The sequence below is a fragment of the Drosophila pseudoobscura genome, chromosome X (assembly GCF_009870125.1).
Source record: "Drosophila pseudoobscura strain MV-25-SWS-2005 chromosome X, UCI_Dpse_MV25, whole genome shotgun sequence".
In the NCBI taxonomy this organism is placed as follows: Eukaryota; Metazoa; Arthropoda; class Insecta; order Diptera; family Drosophilidae; genus Drosophila; species Drosophila pseudoobscura.
In genome coordinates this window covers 8,928,966-8,949,144 of record NC_046683.1, presented here as the reverse complement: position 1 = coordinate 8,949,144, position 20,179 = coordinate 8,928,966, and the positions used below count along the sequence as shown (strand labels likewise).

The following is a 20,179-nucleotide window of genomic DNA, read 5'->3' as shown; positions in this document are numbered from 1 at the left end:
CTTTCGCAGAATATATGCGTAGCATATTCGATTTAATGGATTGTTTGTACATTTATCAGGATGTTGTCGGATGTATGTATGGAAAAATATATTTTCATTGAATCATTATAATTTTTCAGAAATTACAATTCTTTTTTGTTCAATCGATTCTGTGTCTTGTCTTGTATGCGAAACTTTTATATAATTTTGAACTGATACCATGAGTGTATTGTTAAGTCTAGTTTTTTAAAAAATAGAATGGTGTATGTGTGATATGTGTGTTGTTCGAGCGGAAAAAATACCCATCTCCTGTGGCCGTGGTCCCCGTCAGCTGGCTTGAGTCGTGCTTCGTCTGTGGGAAAGAAACATTGTTTTAGATGAGCAAGTGATGTTTAAGATGGTGTACATATAGGTCGGGGACAGGCAGTGGATACAGTGCTGCTGTCCAGTTCATTTGTGTACCTTTGTATGTTCTGCTTCCATTGCAACAAAGACTTTCTTCCCAGCCGACAGATACAATCGGGCAGGTATGGCTACTCTTGCCAAAACTGTGAAAATAATGTGGAACGTAGTGGTTCGGGACTTTCAAGGAACTCAGGATTAAGGTCCAGCAGTGGCCCTGGTGCGTTATCGTCATGGCGTGTCCCGGGCAACACACCCACATCCTGCCCTACCATGGACTGTGTCCCTCCAGTGGGAGCCAGGTCCCGCAATGTGTCTCCGTGTCCGTGTCCGCGTGCGCGTCCGCGTCCGCGACCGTCTGCGTGTGTGCCTCCGTGTCCGCGGCCACTCAGCACACCTGTCGGCTGACGGTGTACCAAGCTTTCCAGTGCTTGTGCTCCTGAGGGATCGTTCTCGGGGTCAGCTGGTGGACGGAATAAGACGGAACTGTTTAAGGAGCCACGGTCCAAGATGATTTCACTTACCAGTTGGGCGATATGAAACGAAGGCACTGGACAGGCCACTTCGCCAAGCTTGGGGCATGGCGCCCTGCAGCATGCAAGTCTGCTGCTGCATAGGGTTCTGTGATGGAAAGCGCTTATGCAGAACATTTGAGTCAAGGCTCGTCAGTGGTAAGATCTCTGGGTCTGATGATGCTTCCTGTGGAGCTTCCTGTGCTTCTGCCTGTGGTGGCAGTGCGCTTGGTGGAGCCTGGAGCGGTAAAAGTTCTGGTTGAACAGCGTAATGTGGAATCGGCTTGTGTAGCGGCTGGCCGTTCTGCCAGCTTGTTGGCTCTTGTTGAATGGGGAGAAACGTATTCGGCTGAAATTTCGGTGGTTCAATTGGCGGGACATAAACGAGAGAGCCGTTTTCAAAGTCCTCCATTTCATCGCTTTCCTCAAAGTCATCGTCTGCTACAAAATCGTCTACCCACTCAGAGGAGACAGGAGACTCCTCGGCAGCATCATCTGCATCTGCAGCTGTGGCAGCAGAAGACGGCATTTCACGGCTGTCGCTGAGCACATGAGCCCAATTAGGATTCGGTGTTTTGTCCGACATGATTGCGTAGATGGATGATCAGTTTACAACTTCCCGAGAAATAACGCGAAAAAATATATGTTTTCAATCAGAAATGGAAGTATTTTACTTTGTCAGAAACGATTCGACGTGTCGGTCAGGAAAAAATGTAAGGAGTTATCGATAGGCTTGAAAGATTTGACATTCCGTCTGGTATTTCAAGATGGCGACGAAATAAAGCTAGCTGCGATATCATACCGAGTAGATATATACTAAAAAAATGCACAAAATAATAGCAGCATCGATTGATAAGCTGACGATCAGCTGTTCGCGGCATTTCAATGTTGCAAAGCGATGATTGTTTTTTTTTATTGATTTGGCGCCTTATGTCGTGCGATATAAAACTGTTTTTAATTCGTATAAAACGGGATGATAGAAACAATTAGAAATAGTTATCACATTATAAAATTTCTAGAAGAAATTCAGCAATTTGTCGGCCCTTTACCGACACTATGTGCTGCATTCCAACTCCGCGGGAACAAATCTAGTGCGCAAAACGATCCTCAGACTAGTGACGTGCTGAAGACCGTCGCGAACATGGAACCGTCAGCTCTCGTGGTTTCAATGAAGTCCGAAGATACTCCGAGATCGCCGAGAACCAGTCGCAGCAAGACTGCAACGAACAGAAGCCTGGCCGGCTACGATTTTCTGAATATGGTCAGTCTGTGGCGCCACAGTGGGACCAATCGGTAGCTTGGCCTGTTTACCCTGAAGCCCTGAAGTCAAGAAGAAGAAGAAGTCAAGAATTCGGCGGACAGCTGTACAAATCTCGGTTCCGAGTGTGCGAAAATTGAAGCTTCCTCAGGAAATTGAGGCGGTATATTTGGTATATACATACATCTATATCTAAATGTATATGTATTTATATGTATATACATATGTACATATGTATATCTAAATGTGTATTATGTATGTAATTTGTAAAATTCCCATCCAGTGCAGGCATTAAGGAACTCTTGCCAACCAGCGGCAGACAAAGGTTTTAAAAAATTGCTGGTTAAAATTAAAAAAGACAACAACTACACGCACATAAAAAAGGAAATTTGCCAGTGCTGATGCCTCAGGCCTGAGCTCTTGTGGAGCATATTCTGGCTTGATTTCGGGAGCGCACATTTTGGTCCGACCTCGAGGACAAAGAGCATAGGACAAGGCCAAGGACCAGGCGAACCTTGTAGAGCACTTAAAGTCCCGCGTAATCTTTGACAGTAAAACAAACGAAACGAAACAATGTGGAGAGCAGTGGGGAAGTGTGGAGAGACTGAAACGAGAAATTGAATGCAAGACACGTTGCAGGATTTATGGCCAAGGAGCAGCCGCCAAACGCAGACTAATAAACAGGGCCCAAGGAGAGAGTGGGGTAGAAATTAAAAATCAGGGAATGAGGCATGGGGCAAGGAGTGCGGTGGCAAGCCTGGCAAGTTCTTGGCCCCAAAAGGTTTGCTGTGAAAATTATAGATAAAATATATACGTGAGTCAATGCGGCTGGGCTCGGAGCTGGGGCTGGTAACCCTTTCCTTTTGGCCTGAATCAGTCGTGCGGCAGGCGAGCGAGAGTCAAATGAAACGAAAGACGAATGAAATGAAATGAAATCCTTTACCGTAAGAATTTCATGCACGTCAACACGTCCTGGCAGCGACAATGCCGTTGACAGGCATCTCAGGCCCCCCACCCAAGACCAGTCCCTGGCCAACATCTCCACCCTCCTCTGTCAGGGCTGGAGGGCTGCGTAACAATTTCTAATTCATATGTTCTGAGGCTGGCCAAGAGAACAGGCCAGGCCAGTCCCGATGATTTATGATGTACGCACGCGAATCCCAAAATGAAAGGCGATAGAGGACAAGTCCTGTTCACAATCGAGGATGATCCCAGGGATGGGCCTGTGCTCGTGACACGATGGTTGTAGCGACTTTTCAGCATGGAGTTCGACTCGTGATTGTCGACTGGATTGGAATAGAGAATATTTCTCTATTATATACAAAAACTATATACCTATTGTATGTATATCAGCGCGATTTCTCAGAATTCCAGACTCCTCTAGTCTGGGTAAAAGAGGGACATGCCAGTCAAACAAACTTAGCCCTTCTGTAATACCCATAATTCTTAACTTGACCCATGAGGGAACCAGTTTCAATATCAACACTGTTGCCCTGGGCGTGACTCCCAGTTGCCATTGTGCGCCTTGGACCATCTCTAGCCCTTCTCGAACCCATGCCCGTCTCTTGGCCATCGGTTGCCAGTGTCGCTGCCATCACTGCCTCCGTTGCGTTGCGGGCCTTTAATCATTCAATAGGCAATTTGTTTCTCCTCCTGGCAACGAAATGAAATGTTTCACACATTAGTCCGGTCAACTACTTTGCCAGGCCTTGAGCCCTGAGCCGGGACCGGTCTTGGATGGGATGGCGTACAGGGGACAGGCGTCTCCAGCTACTATATTTAATATCATTTATCTTTCTTACGCTCCAATGTGCGGTTTGTGTGTGTGTGTGTGTGTGTGCGTGCCAGGAAGAGAGAGACAGAGAGAGAGAGAGAGATGAATGCCTAGCGGTGTTGTTGTGATTTATGATTATCAAAGAATTTGTTACCTTTATGTCCAAATTATTTGCTCGCACATAAATCATTTTCGCCCCAGGCCTCGCCGTCAGGCCCTCCACCGCCTTCGGGGAGCCCTTTGGCGCTTTGATTAATTTTCTTCAATTGCCGGCCGCGATTGGCGCCTCGATTTCGACTCGGGATCTCGGATTTCGGATGGCAGGACGATTTGTTTGATATGCCAGACAGGCCACTTGGCACATAATTCACACAATTGGTCAACAAGTCAGCCCCCCTCCCCTCACCAATCCCTTGACCCTCTCCCACCCAACTATGTATGTGCCACTTGTCAGGGCTGGGGTCTAAACTTGGGAGTAAACGCCATGAATAATGTATACCATACGTATTTGTTACTCAGTTCTAGAAGGTTTTACAATGAGGGCACAAATTAGAGCTAAAGTAAACTTATATCTAACTAAATAAAACATTTTATTCGTGAAAGGGAGGCTGACCCTACTGCTCTTCTGTTTTGGGCTTCATTTTAAAGCCATTAAAGAGCTAACACTTTATATCCTGACCAGAGGAGAAAGATCAGCTCTTGATCTGCCTGTGTCTATGCTATCCATTATCCTTGATACAGGTCTATCCCTCGCTGACGATGCTGGGTACCATATAATCTTCCAGATCCGTGCAGATACGTTGCTATCGCATTATCACTTTGTATCCAGAATGGATCAAATGAGTTTGGTCTCTCTTTGCCCGTCTCTCAATTTTTAGGCCCGATATGGCTTTACCTGTGTTTAAGAGCTCCTAACTGTTTCAAGCCCTCGATTAGTGGGGCAGTTTTTTGGTTGATGGCTGATTAAAGGTGGAAGGAATAGGGCCAATAAAATACAAGTCGGTAAGGAAAAGTAGCTGGTTTCCTTAAAGTACTAATTTTCAAAGCCTGAGAGATAATGGTATATACTTCACAATTATAAATGAAAAAGTGTTAATAAAAGGCTTTATATATGTGCTTTGTAAAGGCTCTTTTTTGAGACAACTTTATCGATATTTTATTAATATTCTTCAGCAAATTTAAGTTCATTTGGCTCTTCAGCTGCCGCTCAACTTGTCTCGAATGTCTCCCCTTCAAGAAGATCAACCAGTCTTCGTTTTCACTTAGTTTTCTTCCACTTGGCCAGACTCTTCATCTTCGATGGCTGCCCGTCGCCGCCTCGCTTTTCCTCTGCTGCTGCTTTAAGTCTGAGTTTTCACAATTTTCTGCAGCGTAAATTCAATTGAATGTAATACTTGTATCGATGTTGTTGTTGTCGTTCTTGTTTTAAGTTTAAATCGATGCCCGAGGCAATGGCCACAATCCCACTTCCACTTCCGCACGAGCAGCGGCGGCAGGAATATAAAAAATACAACAAGAAGGGCCACCCATACACCCGAAAAAAAAGGGTTAAAACAATAGAAAATGTTTCCAGCGATGGATCGGATTGGAGGTTGGGGTTGGATGGTTGTATGGTTGTGCCTGGATGGAAAACAATTCTTTATATGTTGTATGCTGTATGTTGTATGGTGTAATGCTGTGAACGCTTTTAACGGCCCGTTCAGCTGCTGTGCCCTCCACTCCTCCATCCTGCACGCCAAATCATTATTACAAAAACAATATGAGGGAAATGGAGAGACTTGCTCCCGCCGACTTCCGTGCTTATTCCTTGGCCGGCTCAACTCCTTTTCAGCAGCCGTGCTCTCGGCCTCCGTCTGTGCGCCCCATTTGCTCGACATTTTTCAACCCAAGCACGAACCCAAACCCCCGGTTCCCGGATCCCGGAACCCGGAACCCGAGGGCTGAATACGGCGGCCCCGGACATCGAATCCTTTCGTTCATAAATCAAGTCTTTGGTTTAATTAAATCTTGTGTTGGCGGTAAAAACTCGAGCAGAACAAAATACCAAAAAACAAGAACAACAACAACAGCGGCAGCAGCAAAGGCGGAAAAAAGAAATGCTGAAACGAGCAGCCAGACAAGGAATAGCACGAGCATTAGCACCAGGACCAGCACTAGAAGCAGAATCAGCAGCAGCAGCAGCAGATGATGATGAAGGAGCAACAGCGCCAGCAGTCGGGAGCAGTCAGGAGCCCAAGAGCTGTAGCTGGAGCTGGAGCCAGCGCCTCTGGGCCTGGTCCTGGGCCTGGGCAAGAATAGGAGAAGGCAGCAGCAGCCAAATATTTGCATAGCAGCAGCCAGCAGTCTAAGCCGGGATATGGGATCCATGAGGATGCCATGAGGCTGGGGATGTGGATGAGTTTCGGGTGTGTGGGCATGGCATGGTCGACTCGTCACGCTTTAAATGTCGCCGTCGTCGACGCGGTTGTCTTTTTCATATTTTCCTTTTTCAAACTCATTTCCTTTTGTCGGTTTTCGTGGCGACCAAAAACCCTTTGACTTGTTGTTTTGGCCTCCTTCAAAAGGCCCTGCTGTAGATTCTTGGCCTGAACGTTCGGCATTTGGCACCGAATCAATACGAGCGGAACGAAATGAAGCATTTGGAAAAGATAAATGGAGGAACAATCATTGGATCGAAGGCAGCGTTCCATAATCCTGAACTACATTTTATTAGGCAACCATCTTAATCGATACGATATTTGTGCGGTATTTTTATTTATCTTAGGGCTTCAAGCAAGGGGCTTGTATAGTAATTGTAACTATAATTAGAGCACTAGTCACTAGGTGGCACATTGGTTTGCTTTTGGTCAAACGAGAACACTTTAAAATTATGGTTACAGATGTCTGCAGGTCATTGTTTTTATAGAGAATAGCCTAAACATTCTCCATGAACATGGTTTCATAATGATAGAAAATATATATGCTTTTCATATTGGTAAAATTACAAAATTTATTCAAATTGACATCCCTGACACCCAGACAAGTGTATGTACTTCCACTTGATTGATCTGCAGCACCTGAGCTCATCGTTAGCCCATGGCTTGGCATCGTCAGCAGCATCAGGGTTCTCTCATGCGAAATATTTTAATAAATCTATGCGAGTCAATTTGAACAAAAGAAATACCTCTGGTCAACAATCCAATCCAATCCAGTCCAGTCCAGTCGAGTCCACACTGACATCGAAGCTTGTGGATTCCGATTGTTAATGTCTAAGCCTTGGCCACAAGCAGCAGGAGCAGGGGGAATGGCAGCAGGAGCTGATTTCCATGTTTCCATGGCAATCGAGTAGAGTTTGTTAATTTGATTTAGTGTTCAAGAATTGTACATTTTTCTGTCCGTAGCCAGAGCCACAAATTGGACTACGCACTAATTGGGTTTGTCCAAAGAGCGGGCGGGCAGAAGATCTGATGCAGAAGTCCATTCCTTGGACTGGCCTGGACTGGCTGGATGATGTCCTGACCAGCATCCTGGCTGGCTGCTCCGGCGTTCCATTCGGCTCATGTTTGGCATATTTTCTCCACTGCAACATTTCTTAAAAGTTTTCCTTTCTGGCAACCGCCATGCGCTCGCCAAGTAGTAAAAAGTTTATAAGCATTTCCCTTCCAAGTTTCCCTTCCCTGTCGTCCAACACCCCCAGGCCGTTTATTGTTTACCACAACCTCAGTTTTTGCTAATTTTGAGTATTGCCATCGTAAATCTTTTCATTAAGAAAACTTTGCATAAGTTTTCCCCGCAGTTTCTTCTTGTTTGCCCTTTTCTCTTTCTCTTGCGCGCTTCTTTTCTCGTACTCGTTCCCCCTGTTTCGGTCATTTCTATTGCCTAGACGCCTTTTCTTCGGCTCTTCGGCGTGTTTTCGTTATTAGTCTGATTAATTTGGCTCTTTTCATAAATTGCCAACAGCTTCCAGCCGCAGCTTGCCAGCCTCTTAAGCAAACACCGCCCACCCCATGCCTAGGGCCCCGGCTGCCGCGCCACCTCTTCCAGAGCCCAAGCCCATCTAGGCAGAGGACCAGGCCAGCAGCCCAACAAATCCCCGCTAAAAAGTAACGAATTTCCGATACCTTAACCTCACCTCAAGAATTCCCAATAACTTTAAATATGAAGAACGGTTCTTAAACATTACAGAAAAGTTGAAATAGGTATTGTTCCAGAGGCTTTTCCAATTCGGAGAATTCCGATTCACTCTCTTGTTGTTGTTTACTTTCCTGCAAAAAGGGAACACAAATATTCCATATGTTACTAAATCCCTGAGGTAGTGAATGTACTCGGGTGCTCTTCGGCTATTTGCTAAGGGGAAAAGTCTGGCAAAAACTCGCCATGAACCTTTTTCCGACTTTTGGACTCGTCTATCCCCGCTAACCGCTCCCCCTCCACCTCGTTGCCGTCTTTTCCTTGCGCACCCCTCATAGTAGATGACAAGTAGATGAAGAGTAGAGGAGTAGTGGAGAGGGCAAAGGCGGAACGACGAAACGGCAAACTCTTCACGAACCACATCATACATTATCCTAATAAAGGATAATTCATTAGTATTTGAACTTTTTGGCATTTTTTGAAGTCTTTTGGCTGACGGACCAAGCGCCATTTTAATTGCTGACGGTTTTCTCGGGATTTTGCTTCCTCTCCGCCCTCCTTCTTCCCAGGCAACCGTCAACCCTAGCCAGCATCCCATTCCCCTTCCCCATCCGCCAGGAGCCACGACTGCTCCTTGGGCATTTAATTACGTTGATTTGTGGAGCCTTTTTTTTGTTTTGCTAAATTTTGTAGTAATTTTGCGATGAGCTCCGGCTTCAGTTTCAGTTTCAGCAACAGCTTTAGCTTTCGCTCTTTCGCTGGCGTTTTGTATTAAAAAATTCCGCTCTGCATTCAATCTCGTGGGATGGTCGCTGGGTAAGGGAATGGCTTTGGAATCTGCCACGAATGTTTATTAATACAAATTTCATAAAATCAATAACAAGACAAAATGAAGAGAACAAAACAAAAAACAAAAAACCCTGCCAATGTTGAAAGAGCTAGACAAATTCTTAGTGTCGGGTCGTCCTTGGAGCTGCTTTAAGTGAGATTTAAATTTATGCAAAAAGAAGAAGAACCAATTAAATTATCATCTCTGTGTCGATCCCGAAGACCATAGAAGGTTGATTTCTGAAGATTAGACCGTATTTGACAGAAATTTCTTTCATAAGCTCTAAGATGGAACCTCTCCAACAACATTTGTTTCACTTGTCTCTGGTATTTGCATGATGAAAGAAGAGCTATCATACATATGGTCGAGTAGAAAGCAGTAGTAGAAGCAGTGCGCAAACAAGCAGTAGAATCGCATGTTGAATGGCAAAGCAAGCAATGGAAGAACTGTTCAAGAAGAAGCAAACTTTTAGATGTTCTGCTTGTTGGACTGAAGAATGCAGTGCAAAAGCAGTATAATCTGTTCTGAAGAAAGCAGTAGAATGAAGTAGAAAGCAGTGTAATCATGTTTAACGGATGCAGTAGAAAGCACCAGAATCTATATGGATATTCATTTGGTTTTTTTTTTGTACGAGAAACGTATGAAATAGATTTTGGTATTACACTAATTAGAATATTTGAATAATTAGGATCAATTTGAAATGGATCTGTTGGGTCCTTCGTGGAGCACTCTTACTTACTTTTTGTTTTGTTTTCTGGCTTGCGAGTGCTGGTGCCAGTGTCTCTTGAAGAAGGGGTGGGATAGTGCTGGGTAGTTTTCATTAGCGCCGCGTGGCCACAGGGCCGGGACAGAGGGTGATGGGATGGCTTTGAAAAATCGACGTCGTTCCGTTGCTAAGCCAAAAGGTAAAGTGTAAAAAGCGGAAAAGCGAACAATGTTAGATGGGGAAAGTGCAAAGACAGCACACAAAGTGTATGTGTATGTGCATGTGTGCATGTGTATGTGTGTGTGTGGTATCTTCTTTTAAGCTGTCAGCTCTGCACCACCATCAGCCCTCCCTCAACCACCTCGTCACTCATTATGCGCTGTGGCACTCGCTGCCTTAGCCCCTGACATATATTAGTATGGATTTTTAATGGATTTTGGCGTTAAACTAATGTCACAGCTCCAGCTCCGTTGTTGTCTCCTCACTAGAAGCACTGCGATGTGGTTGGATGGGATGGTTGTGTGGTGCGCAGAGAAAGACAGAGAGAGAGATGGTAAAGTCCTTTACTTAAAGCTCCCCCCTCCCAGTCCTCCCAGTCCTCGCTGTCTGCCGTTGGTCCAACATATTGTCGGCGGTTAGCGACTTGAAAGGCGATTCGTTTCAGCTTGGAAAACTATTAATTCCGAAGCAGGGCTCCTCTTGCTGGATGCTGGATAGTGGCTGGTGGATCCTGTGAGGCATGTGGAGTGTATGAGAGGGAAAGGAAAGTTCTAATGTGGAAATGGTGTAAGATGAAGGATAATGGAAAGCAGACGGTGACTAGATGAATGGATGACACCAGGCAACAATGAATAAATGGAATAAAGGCTATTCCAAATAGCTCCAAGCAGAGGTAGACATTGTACATTGTGGATCTCGTTCTGAAAAGACTTTTTCAATGCAAAAACCTTTGGAAGAAAACCAACGAAAAGAAGTCACCAGGTGATATTTTAAAGATTATATATATTTTGTATTACAAGATTTTTTTTCCGAAATTTAATTGATCTTGAGAAAAGAATTCGTCAACGACGTCAAGGAATTGTGAGGTTCTCTTTGGTTAATTTGTAACCAGTTTATGGTGGGTTAATCCAGGCTGTTAGTTCTTGTAAGGTTATGTTCTTAAGAATTCGTTTAATGGAGAACTTTATATATATATTCGTCCTAGATTTTGTAGTGTTTTGTATTCATTTGCTTCGTTAACTGAATACCAATCTTTAAAAATACCACTGTTTTTCCCCTTTTTTTGCTCAAAAAGAAACTACTAAAAAAAGGGAAAATCATTCGAAATTCTTAAAATTTCACCACTTGCCGTAAATGTCTCCGTGGACCTGTCTTCCACACAACCCCCAAAAGAAATGCGTCACCACCTCATCGCCTACCCAATGCCTTGGCTCGTTCTCGTTCTCGTTCTCGTTCGCCCACCCTCTCGCTCTCTCGCTCTGTCACTGGGCCATATCCATACGCACATCCCGCTCGCACTCGTGTCGGGACCGTGTCGAGCATTTTCTTGAATAAATGTTGCGGTTAACCACAACTTATAATTGGTCGAAATGCCTTACGCCTGCCTCTGTCCGCTCTCCGTGTGTGTGTGTGGGTCTGTGTGTGTGTCGGGGTCGACTTACCCTTAGCCAGAGTGCGACTGCGTAAGTGTATGTGTGTGCCATGTGTGTCTCAATATATTGATGGCAGCTATCAATAAAGAATTATTCATAATTTGACTAGCGCAAAACTCATCGAAATCTAAAAAAAATCCAAGACTTCAGCGAAAAGTAAGGCCATCCAAAAGCTTTTGGCCTGGCGCCATCTGGCGTCTTGGGTCTGAAACAGCTGCTGAAAAAATCCAGAAGCCAAAGAAAAAATATCCTGAAAACAACAACAACAACAAACGGAGGCCCACGGAGCGCCAAAACGCCAAAAAGTTTCGCCCTGCCTTCTGACGGAGCAGTGTCTTGGTCTTGGTCGTGGACTTGGACTTGGACTCGGAAGACGGGACCCATGGCAGCGTACTCCAAAGGGGGTGAATGTCTAAGTTCCGAGAGGGTTCTGCGCAGACTCTCACCCACACACTCACAAGCACACACCAGTGCGTGTGTGCGCCTTGAGAGAAGGAGCAGACAACCCCGAAGTTTCTTGAGACGCTTCCGTTGGAAAATTTCTTTTTCGCTGGCATTTTTCTTAAGAAAACTTTCGCAAGCTTTGCGTGCTTATTAACATATCTTTCCCCCTTTTCCTTGGATTTTTTCTTCGCGATTCGCAGGATATTTTGCCTGCTAGATGGAGCCACAGGGAGTAAAATGAAGCGAAAAATAAGAGACAGATCTTAAGAGGACTTACAGATGAATACTGAATCCACCAACTCCCACATGGACTCGTACAGTTGCTAGGTTCTGCCATATATAACTCTACCTCGAAGTGTATCCCAGATTCTCCTTCAGCCTAGGCCCTGGGCTCTCGTTCCCCGGCACTCGCCTCCCGTGTTATGCGCTGACCTTTTCCCTCTGTTGTTGCTGCTAATAAATAAACATGCGTAATGAAAACTAATGAATAATGTAATCATTTTCCATTTTCTAATTTTGATATTTTAATTAAAATGATTTGCAACTCGTAAAAACCGCAAAACGATTTCAAATCATTTCATGGTGGGACAGGCAGGGCACCCCTCCGCTGGGGTCCCGCGTGGCATCAGAAATGTTATTCAAATCATATCATACATTAAAATTTTCGTTGTACAAATATTTTTTTTTCCATTCTGCTTTTGGTATTACCCACTCAGGCACACACACACACACACACACGCACACGCACACTCGGCGTGTCTGGTCTGTGTTGTTCCTGCGGACGCCATTTTGTTTTAAAATGATCGCATTTATATTGCAATTGTCGAAAAATCAAAATCAAACTCAAAATCATTTCTGGCCGCTGCAACGCCTCCCCTCCCCTCCCCTCGCCCACTGCGTGTGCCCCAAAAACATGGCCAGAACAATATTTGTTTTGGTCTGAATACATACATATATATATATAAATGTATATATCTACATATATCTATATCTAAATATATGTGTGCATTTCTGTGTGTGTTGGCCTTTTGTGTGGTAAGCGCGTTTCGCTCTTTGTGCTTCGCCCAAAATGTGCGGAGTGGTCAAATCGGGGCCTCGGGTCGGGTCAGATCCGGACGGGTTGGAATGGGATCGCATGGGTTTGGGTTCTTTGAATAGTCAAATGTTTGAATTTTGTCGTTGTTTGCTGCTGTTTTTGTTGCCATTGCCAGTGCCAGGGCCAGTGCCACTGCTGCCACTTTCGGCCAGAAAATAATACAAATATGCCGGAATATAATGAATATCATAATGCATGCGAATGCATTTTATTAAATATGAAATATGATTTTATTTTCCCCAATTGAGAGCATACCAGAACCAGTCAAAAAAAAAATGCCAAATCTAATATCAAATGAAATATTAGTTGCCGAAAACTAGCTTGTGTGGCCGACTGAGGAATGCTCTATAAGGTGCCCTGTCCTCCGATGTTAGTTCTCTACAAAGGACCCTTGAGCTTAACCAATCGATGTTGATGGATAAAGATTTGGAAATACCTATAACTTGAATGCCATTGAAATTATATTTCTTTGAAGGATGATTATATTTCCAGCTCAAATTTGCTGGTTTCAAGAAATTCATTTTCGAACTTTCTTCTTTTCTTACTCAGAGATTTTTATTACATTTGTTGTGTGTGTGTTGGGTTATGGGGGGAACTGCGATAGTTTATCTTCAAAGTGTAGTATGAGTAAATGCTCTCCAGATTTGAGGCAGTCAATTCCAGTGGCAGTTTCAAATCTTCAGCAGCCACATAATGAACATTTTTGTGGAGGGAAGCGGTCCGAGAACCGCAGAAAACAAAATGTTTTCTAAACTCAATGGATGGCTACGAATTTTTCGGGGTATATTATTTATTTATAATTTTTAAAAGGAAATTCAATCATGCACACACAACAGGCAGACGGCAGCCAGGACACGAACACGAACACGGACATGGACACGGACACTCCATGGCTGTCGCTCTCCCTTTCTCTGTCTCTGTTCCACGCACACAAGCACATGGCAGGAGTGAGTGAGTGAGAAGCAGCTGTGCAAATGCAATCAATTTAGTAGCAAATTGCATAATTCGACTTCAATATAAATTTTCGTGCTTTTGCGCCTAAAACGTTGCCCAAAGTGTCGCCTCATGTTTCTCTCGCTCGCTCGCTCGCTCTTTCTCTCTCTCTCTCTATTTTTAGTTTTATCCTTCTCTTTCGCTTTGTCAACGTATATGTACATGTGTGTGTCCTGTGTGCGTGTGTGTAGTCGTGCATTAAAATTAATTAGATTCGAGGGAGTAATTCCAGCGACAACCGCACGAATTAATTGATTCAAATCAATATTCGGCATTTCGGACCTCTGACCTCTGCCTCGGACCATGCCTCTGCTCTGCTCTGCTCTGTTCTGCTCTACTCTGTTCTGCTCGACACACAAAAACCAACCAAAAACCCATGCCTCATCCGACATCCCACTAGCATATGCATCCTCTGGGCGATAGCTTTGCCGTTACCCATGACGTCAGAGCCTGGATGGCCGCACTAACAAACCATATTGAATACGTGCTCGACTCGAATCGTTAAGAGTTCAGTTTGATTTGCCTGACAGTTTTAAACCGATGTCCAACATTGTTCGGCTTCCCATAGGGCCATCCGCATGCCTATCACCACCCCTAAGGCCAGTCCATCTCCATCTCCATCCCCACTCCGATCCACCACAGCAGAAGTGCAACGCCAACATGGTACGCAAATGTGGCAGGATGATTGCCTGCTACTGCTGCCCGTTGCTGCTGTAGGTGACGCACGGGCTTAGACGCAGTTGATTGCGGCCAAATATCCCAGCCACATATATATATATATCTACCCACTAGTGTATCCACATATACATACATTAATACATACATATACTATTCCGTTAAGTATATAGAAAGCGGTCTTGCATCTGCTTGACCAAAAGGCATGGAAGTTTATGGATTTCGGTATTGTGGAATCAAATCAAAGTGATCATTCATTGAACCCAGGAGACGCCCAAGAAGAGCTCTGAGATGGCAGAGCCGCCAGTAGCCCGTTAGTTGACCTTTTGACCCCCAGCAGATACCTGTCCACACAGAACTGCCCGGCACTGCATTCCTTCCGCTCGACCAGAAACCCAATGCAGCAGCAGGGCAGCACACACCGAAGCAAAAAAGGGGCGGAAAATGAAAGGAATTGAATTCAGTCAGTCCTGGGGACGCAGGAATGGTGAGGAGGGGTGGGGAGGGGGAGAGGGGAAACAAATACTGTAATGCAGAAAAGCCATGCAAGGGTGCCCATGAGGAAGAAGGCTATCGGTTTGGTTTGGTTTGGTTTGGATATGGGTGGACGGGTGGTAGATAAGGTGGTATGGGTGGTATGGGTGGTGCTGCCTTGTCAAAGCGCGAATGCCAAAAATGTGCAACGCCAACGGCCAACGGCCAACGGCAACGGGCCAAAAAGCGGAAAATGTTTTAAACAAAAAAGGCACAATGGGAAAAACCGCAACGAAGAATGTTTTCATACCTTTTGTTTGTCTGTAAATACATATGTATGCCACACACATATATACATACGCACACACACATGTGCGCCATTTGGGTGTGAGGAGTGCACACAGTGAGAGGTGCAAGAATGTGCAAGCCGTTAAATATTTTCATGAACAGATTTCCAGGGGCGTGGATTGAGCCAGCATCTGCATAATTCTGTCCTGACCTCAGAAATCACTGCATTATTTTAATGGTCACTGAAGATGCGATGGATAGGATTGGACACAGGATTGGAGAGGGTTCAGTACAGCAAAGACGCCTTATGATGGTTTCTCCTTTTGGTGTTTCGTTTTTTGTATAACAAATTTTCTAATTAGAAAGTTTATTCGGCGCAGGGAAGCCGCGCTTAATTAAGCAAACTTCCTTCCGGTCGAAGAACAAGGGGAAAAGGGTCCCATATTAAACCCCACACCACTGAACTCTTTCCTTCACCTTTCACCATTTAATTGGCATCATAATTAAATATACACCTACCCAAACAGTCGCACACACTCACACACACTGGCACACACATTCATGCATAATTGAGAGACGAGAGAGAAAGTTTCGAATGTCGGTAGCCTGTGGAAGGGGGGAGGAAAGCAAATGAAGCGAGAGCTAAAAAGATTATTTCCATTATGAGTGGGCCAATAAAAGAAGCCAGCAGGTGTAAGCCGTAAGCCAGCGAGGGTTGATCGATGCAACAGCCATAGGGAGAAATTTGTGAAGGATAGCCGGAATATATGCCTACTCTATGGATATAGGGATAGTATGTATAGTACATTGCATTGGAAACAGTTCTAACTCGGTTTGGAGGATGTTTTGTAGTTATTTTCCCATGATTCTTAGCCAAATGTGAACCGGGTTATCAACCGATTGATCCATTCATCAGCCATTCCTTTTACCAATTCAAAGATACAAGGTATCCGCTTTAAGAAATGGCTGCTGTGCTCCCCAGAGTTCCGGCAGTTCTTAGAGTAGAGCAAAGATTGTGATACATTTTTTCCCGAAGGAAAACCTCTTCCGGCAAAGTTTTGCCCTTCGATATTAGCCGCAAAACTCCTTGAGCGGCCCTTGGCCCCCATGACACTTTGGAAACTTTTATGATGTCTCATCTTGTCTCCTTGAGAGGAAGAGGTCTAATTCGGTTTGCTTGTTTATCACCTTAATTAAGGCCTGGCAAAAAGGCAACGGCAACGGCAACGACAAATGGCTAATAAGAAAAATGAATTTTATTGTGAGGCAAAGTAACATGCAACAAATGAAGGCACTCCACTCAACTCCATACTTCACTCCACACTCCACTCCACACTCCACTCCATACTCCACTCCACATTACGCCATTCCATTCCACTCAACTCAAGTCGGCTCCTCCTCTTCCGGTTGACTCTTTCAGCCGGCGATGGTCGCCACGGGATTTGGATTGTGCCCCATGTGAAACGTGTTAATATGCGAGGCAGCACACGTTCCATGGGGTTGGGCTTGGGTTGCTTCGCGTGGAGTGGTTAAGGAGGTTAAAGAATGCCTGGCAAAGGACTAAATCAGCGTCTCAAGTGGTTTCCTCTAGCCCTTCCTGGCGCTTAGCTACTCGTAAATGTCGGAGGAGTCGCAGGAACCCCATATGACTCCGTGTACGTTTGCGTCTTGGTGTTTGTTTGAAATTTTATCAAGCATCGCAAGTAATGGGTAGAATTTTTAATTATTCACCCCCTACTCATGCATACACACACACACACACACACACACACACACACGGCTGCATACTTTGGAGCGCTGGGCGCCAGCGCTCGGGACTGGGCTAATTTGTTATGCGAAACATCTTCAGCAGGGAAATAATTAAAAAGTTTTTTCCAATGGGTGGAAGTCCCTTTAGTGCTCTTCCTCTCCCGCTCTCACCACCACCCCCCCCACTCCCCCTAGTCTGATATCGATCTCTTATTTATCTGCTGCTTAATCTCGTTTGTGCCTGTCCGGATCCGGCTACCTTTTTGCGGTTACCGCTTCCTCTCCATTTGCTCTCCACTCATTTGTTACGCTTCGCGTCCTGAAACACCACCCCAGCCCCCACATATCCTTGGGCTGCTTCAGTGCCGCTTTCATCTTGTAGTTGACTGTATTTTTATGGCCATCGCAGGATAGGAGAGAGCCCCCACCTATCGACTACGCGACTAGTCTGCCTGCTCTGGCTCCAGCTCTGGCTCCGGCTACGGTTCTACGTTCTGGTTGGATTGCGATATTTGCCAGCCGCCTTCCCGGGCACCACTCCACTCTCGGTTTGCAGCTTAATTGGATGCCACAATGTGAAATAAATTGAGCAGAAAATTACGTTGCCCGCCAAATCTAAACCGCACTCTAGATAAACTCCACACGGGGCACATGGATTGGGCCCTAAGTTTTCAGCTTTGGCCATTGTCCCCGCCGGTGTCGTTAAAGTGTTGAACAACGGCGGAAAACCTTGATTGGCCATTCAGTCTGAGCAGCAAACGGCAAGGGATACGAGACTATGAAGGAGTAAAGCCATTGAAAACTCCTAAGGATTGGCACACTCATATGTGCTAGATGAAGAGCTGAATGTTTCTGTATCTCTTCTTTTTTTTTCTAAACCATTTTTTCTGGGGCTCTGTTAGAAGGCCCAAGATTTTTAACAGTATCCTGCTCCTAATCAGCTTTTTGCCTATCTGGAGTTTCTTGACGAATATTGGCCTATCCCATATTAAAGCCGTCCCATTTCCAGACAGAGCGCGCCTCCTTTGAATTACCGCATCCAGCATTCTGACTTGTCTTGTCCGTTCGACCAGTCACATTCACTTTCCGTGGCACAATAAGCAAACCAATTTCCGATGATATCCAGCTCGAGAGCCACGCAGAACCTGCCATCGAAGGGCACCAATGAGAAGCCGTACTACCAAAATTTGTTTGAGAGGGCCTTCAAACCGAGCTCCGGACACACTCCAACTGCGGAGAGTCGGAATCCGCTACATCTATTGCTAAGACCAAAGTTTTAAGAGGCAAGACTACATTTCCAAGGTCCTGAGGTCGAGTATTCGAGTATATATTGGCGGTATATACTCGTAAGTGTTGTATGCATTGTATTGTATCGATTCTGTTCGATCAATTGCGCAATTTACTCGGCAGCGTTCTGTAGTTGTAGCTTGGCCTCTGTTTGAGCAGTATTAAGCTGGCTGCTATGAAACTATCAAAGCTTGATGCTACTAAAGCTGGCTGCCATGCGCTATTTAAGCTGACAGCTATGAAACTTGTTCAGCTGTCTGTTAATCCTTTTCTTTCCCAAACCAAAAAAAACGATGACTTATTTTGTTATTAATTTTTCATAATTTTATTTAATATAATTGTTGAATTTAATTTCCATTGACATCTCAACGGATTCGACCTCTGATTCGATTTCGTTAATTTCTCAAATAAACTTTGTAATTACATTTATTTATTCTTATTAAAAAGAAATAATTTCTTTTCATTTTTTTTTTTTATTTTTTGTTTTGTTTGGGTTTCTGCACAAAATTCTCTTTTATTTTATTTTAATGTACTATGTATAATATATGTAGGCGAGATCTTTGCATCGTTGCTACATTATACACATACAGTAGCTATTTTCAGTATTTTCTATCGATTTGGATTTCCGTTTCTGTTCTGTTGCTCTTTCCCGTGGTATACATCAATTAAATATTTACTTCGATTCTATTAGGTAATACATATGCAGTACACATATACAATATGGTATATACCTATATGTATTTATGTATTTTTAAAGAATGTGCTGTTTTGGACATCTCTTACCGATCGCTTAACACTATTTTCCATTGCATAGTACATAATAATTCGTATAATGATTCTTTTCTTCTGGACTGGGGGTTCCGTTCCGTTCCTTAACCGGAGCCCCCGCAAAAGATGTGTTATGGAATTTTCCTGTTTCCACTTAGGAGCTAGCAAAAAAAACCGAATTACAATTTGAGTTCTCAAGTGTCGTAGACTGTTGTGGCTAAGTAGTATACAGATATCGTGATACATATACATATACATATACATGGATATAGCACATACTCGTATTCGTATTCGTATATTTAGGATTATATTTATAGTTAAGCTTAGATTGCACATGTTTATACACATTTAAAGTACACGCATATCGAAGCACATGAAATGAACAGTAAACAAATTCACGAACATGGATTACGGCTTAGGAACTCAGACATACATCGGCTCTACAATCCCCCGCAACCCCAAAACGAAGCCCATAGATACCCATTCCACCTTCCAATCCCAGCCCCATCCCCATACCCATACCCATCCCCATCTTTTTCCTATCCCACCCGATCCGATGATCATTCATATTTTACAGAAACGAGGCAAAAATACTAACTCAACGAAGGGCTGGCTGCTGGGTTTACAATTTGCTTTAACACTAGTTTAAAGTTGCTAAGTATTCTTCTGGTATTATCTGTATTCTTTTTGGTATTCTCTCGTATTCATTTTTGGTATATGTTCCTTATCGCTTCTATATATATATGACTAGTTTTATGGCTCGGGCATACCACGGGCCTGATTAAAAAAAAAGTACAAAAAAAAACACATTACAGACCCAATGCTGCTTAAGATTCTAAGATTTCTCTTACGTTGCATTTCGTTTCGTAGTTTAAAATTGTGAAGGAAAATGTTCCGGCTGAAGGAGAAATCCTTTGGCGAGACTCCGGAACATTTTCCCCAGCTCTTGCACTGCGTCTCTCTCTCCTGCTCTATCTCCTTTCCTTCTTCTTCATTTTGCTAAGTGGTTCTGGCTTAGTTTTCTTTTTAATTTCTTTGTTTTTATTTAACTATAATACGAGTATTCTAGAGATCCATGGAGAACTCCAACAAATTCTACTAAAAGTTGATCATTTTCATTGTATGTATTTATATATATATATTTATATATATATGTGGTGTTATGTGTGCGTGTGTGTGTCAG

General features: G+C 44.1%; 1 protein-coding gene across 1 annotated transcript; it reads right to left on the bottom strand.

Annotated features, from left to right (window-relative positions):
* LOC6901651 (uncharacterized) lies at nt 1–1,628 on the bottom strand. The gene is made up of 3 exons (XM_002134284.3): nt 906–1,628; nt 442–844; nt 1–331 (listed from the first exon to the last, which is right to left on the bottom strand). Exons 1-2 carry the CDS (start codon nt 1,477–1,479, stop codon nt 513–515), a joined length of 906 nt encoding a protein of 301 aa, XP_002134320.2. The 5' UTR covers nt 1,480–1,628; the 3' UTR covers nt 1–331; nt 442–512.
* Nucleotides 1,629–20,179: the final 18,551 nt, after the last annotated feature.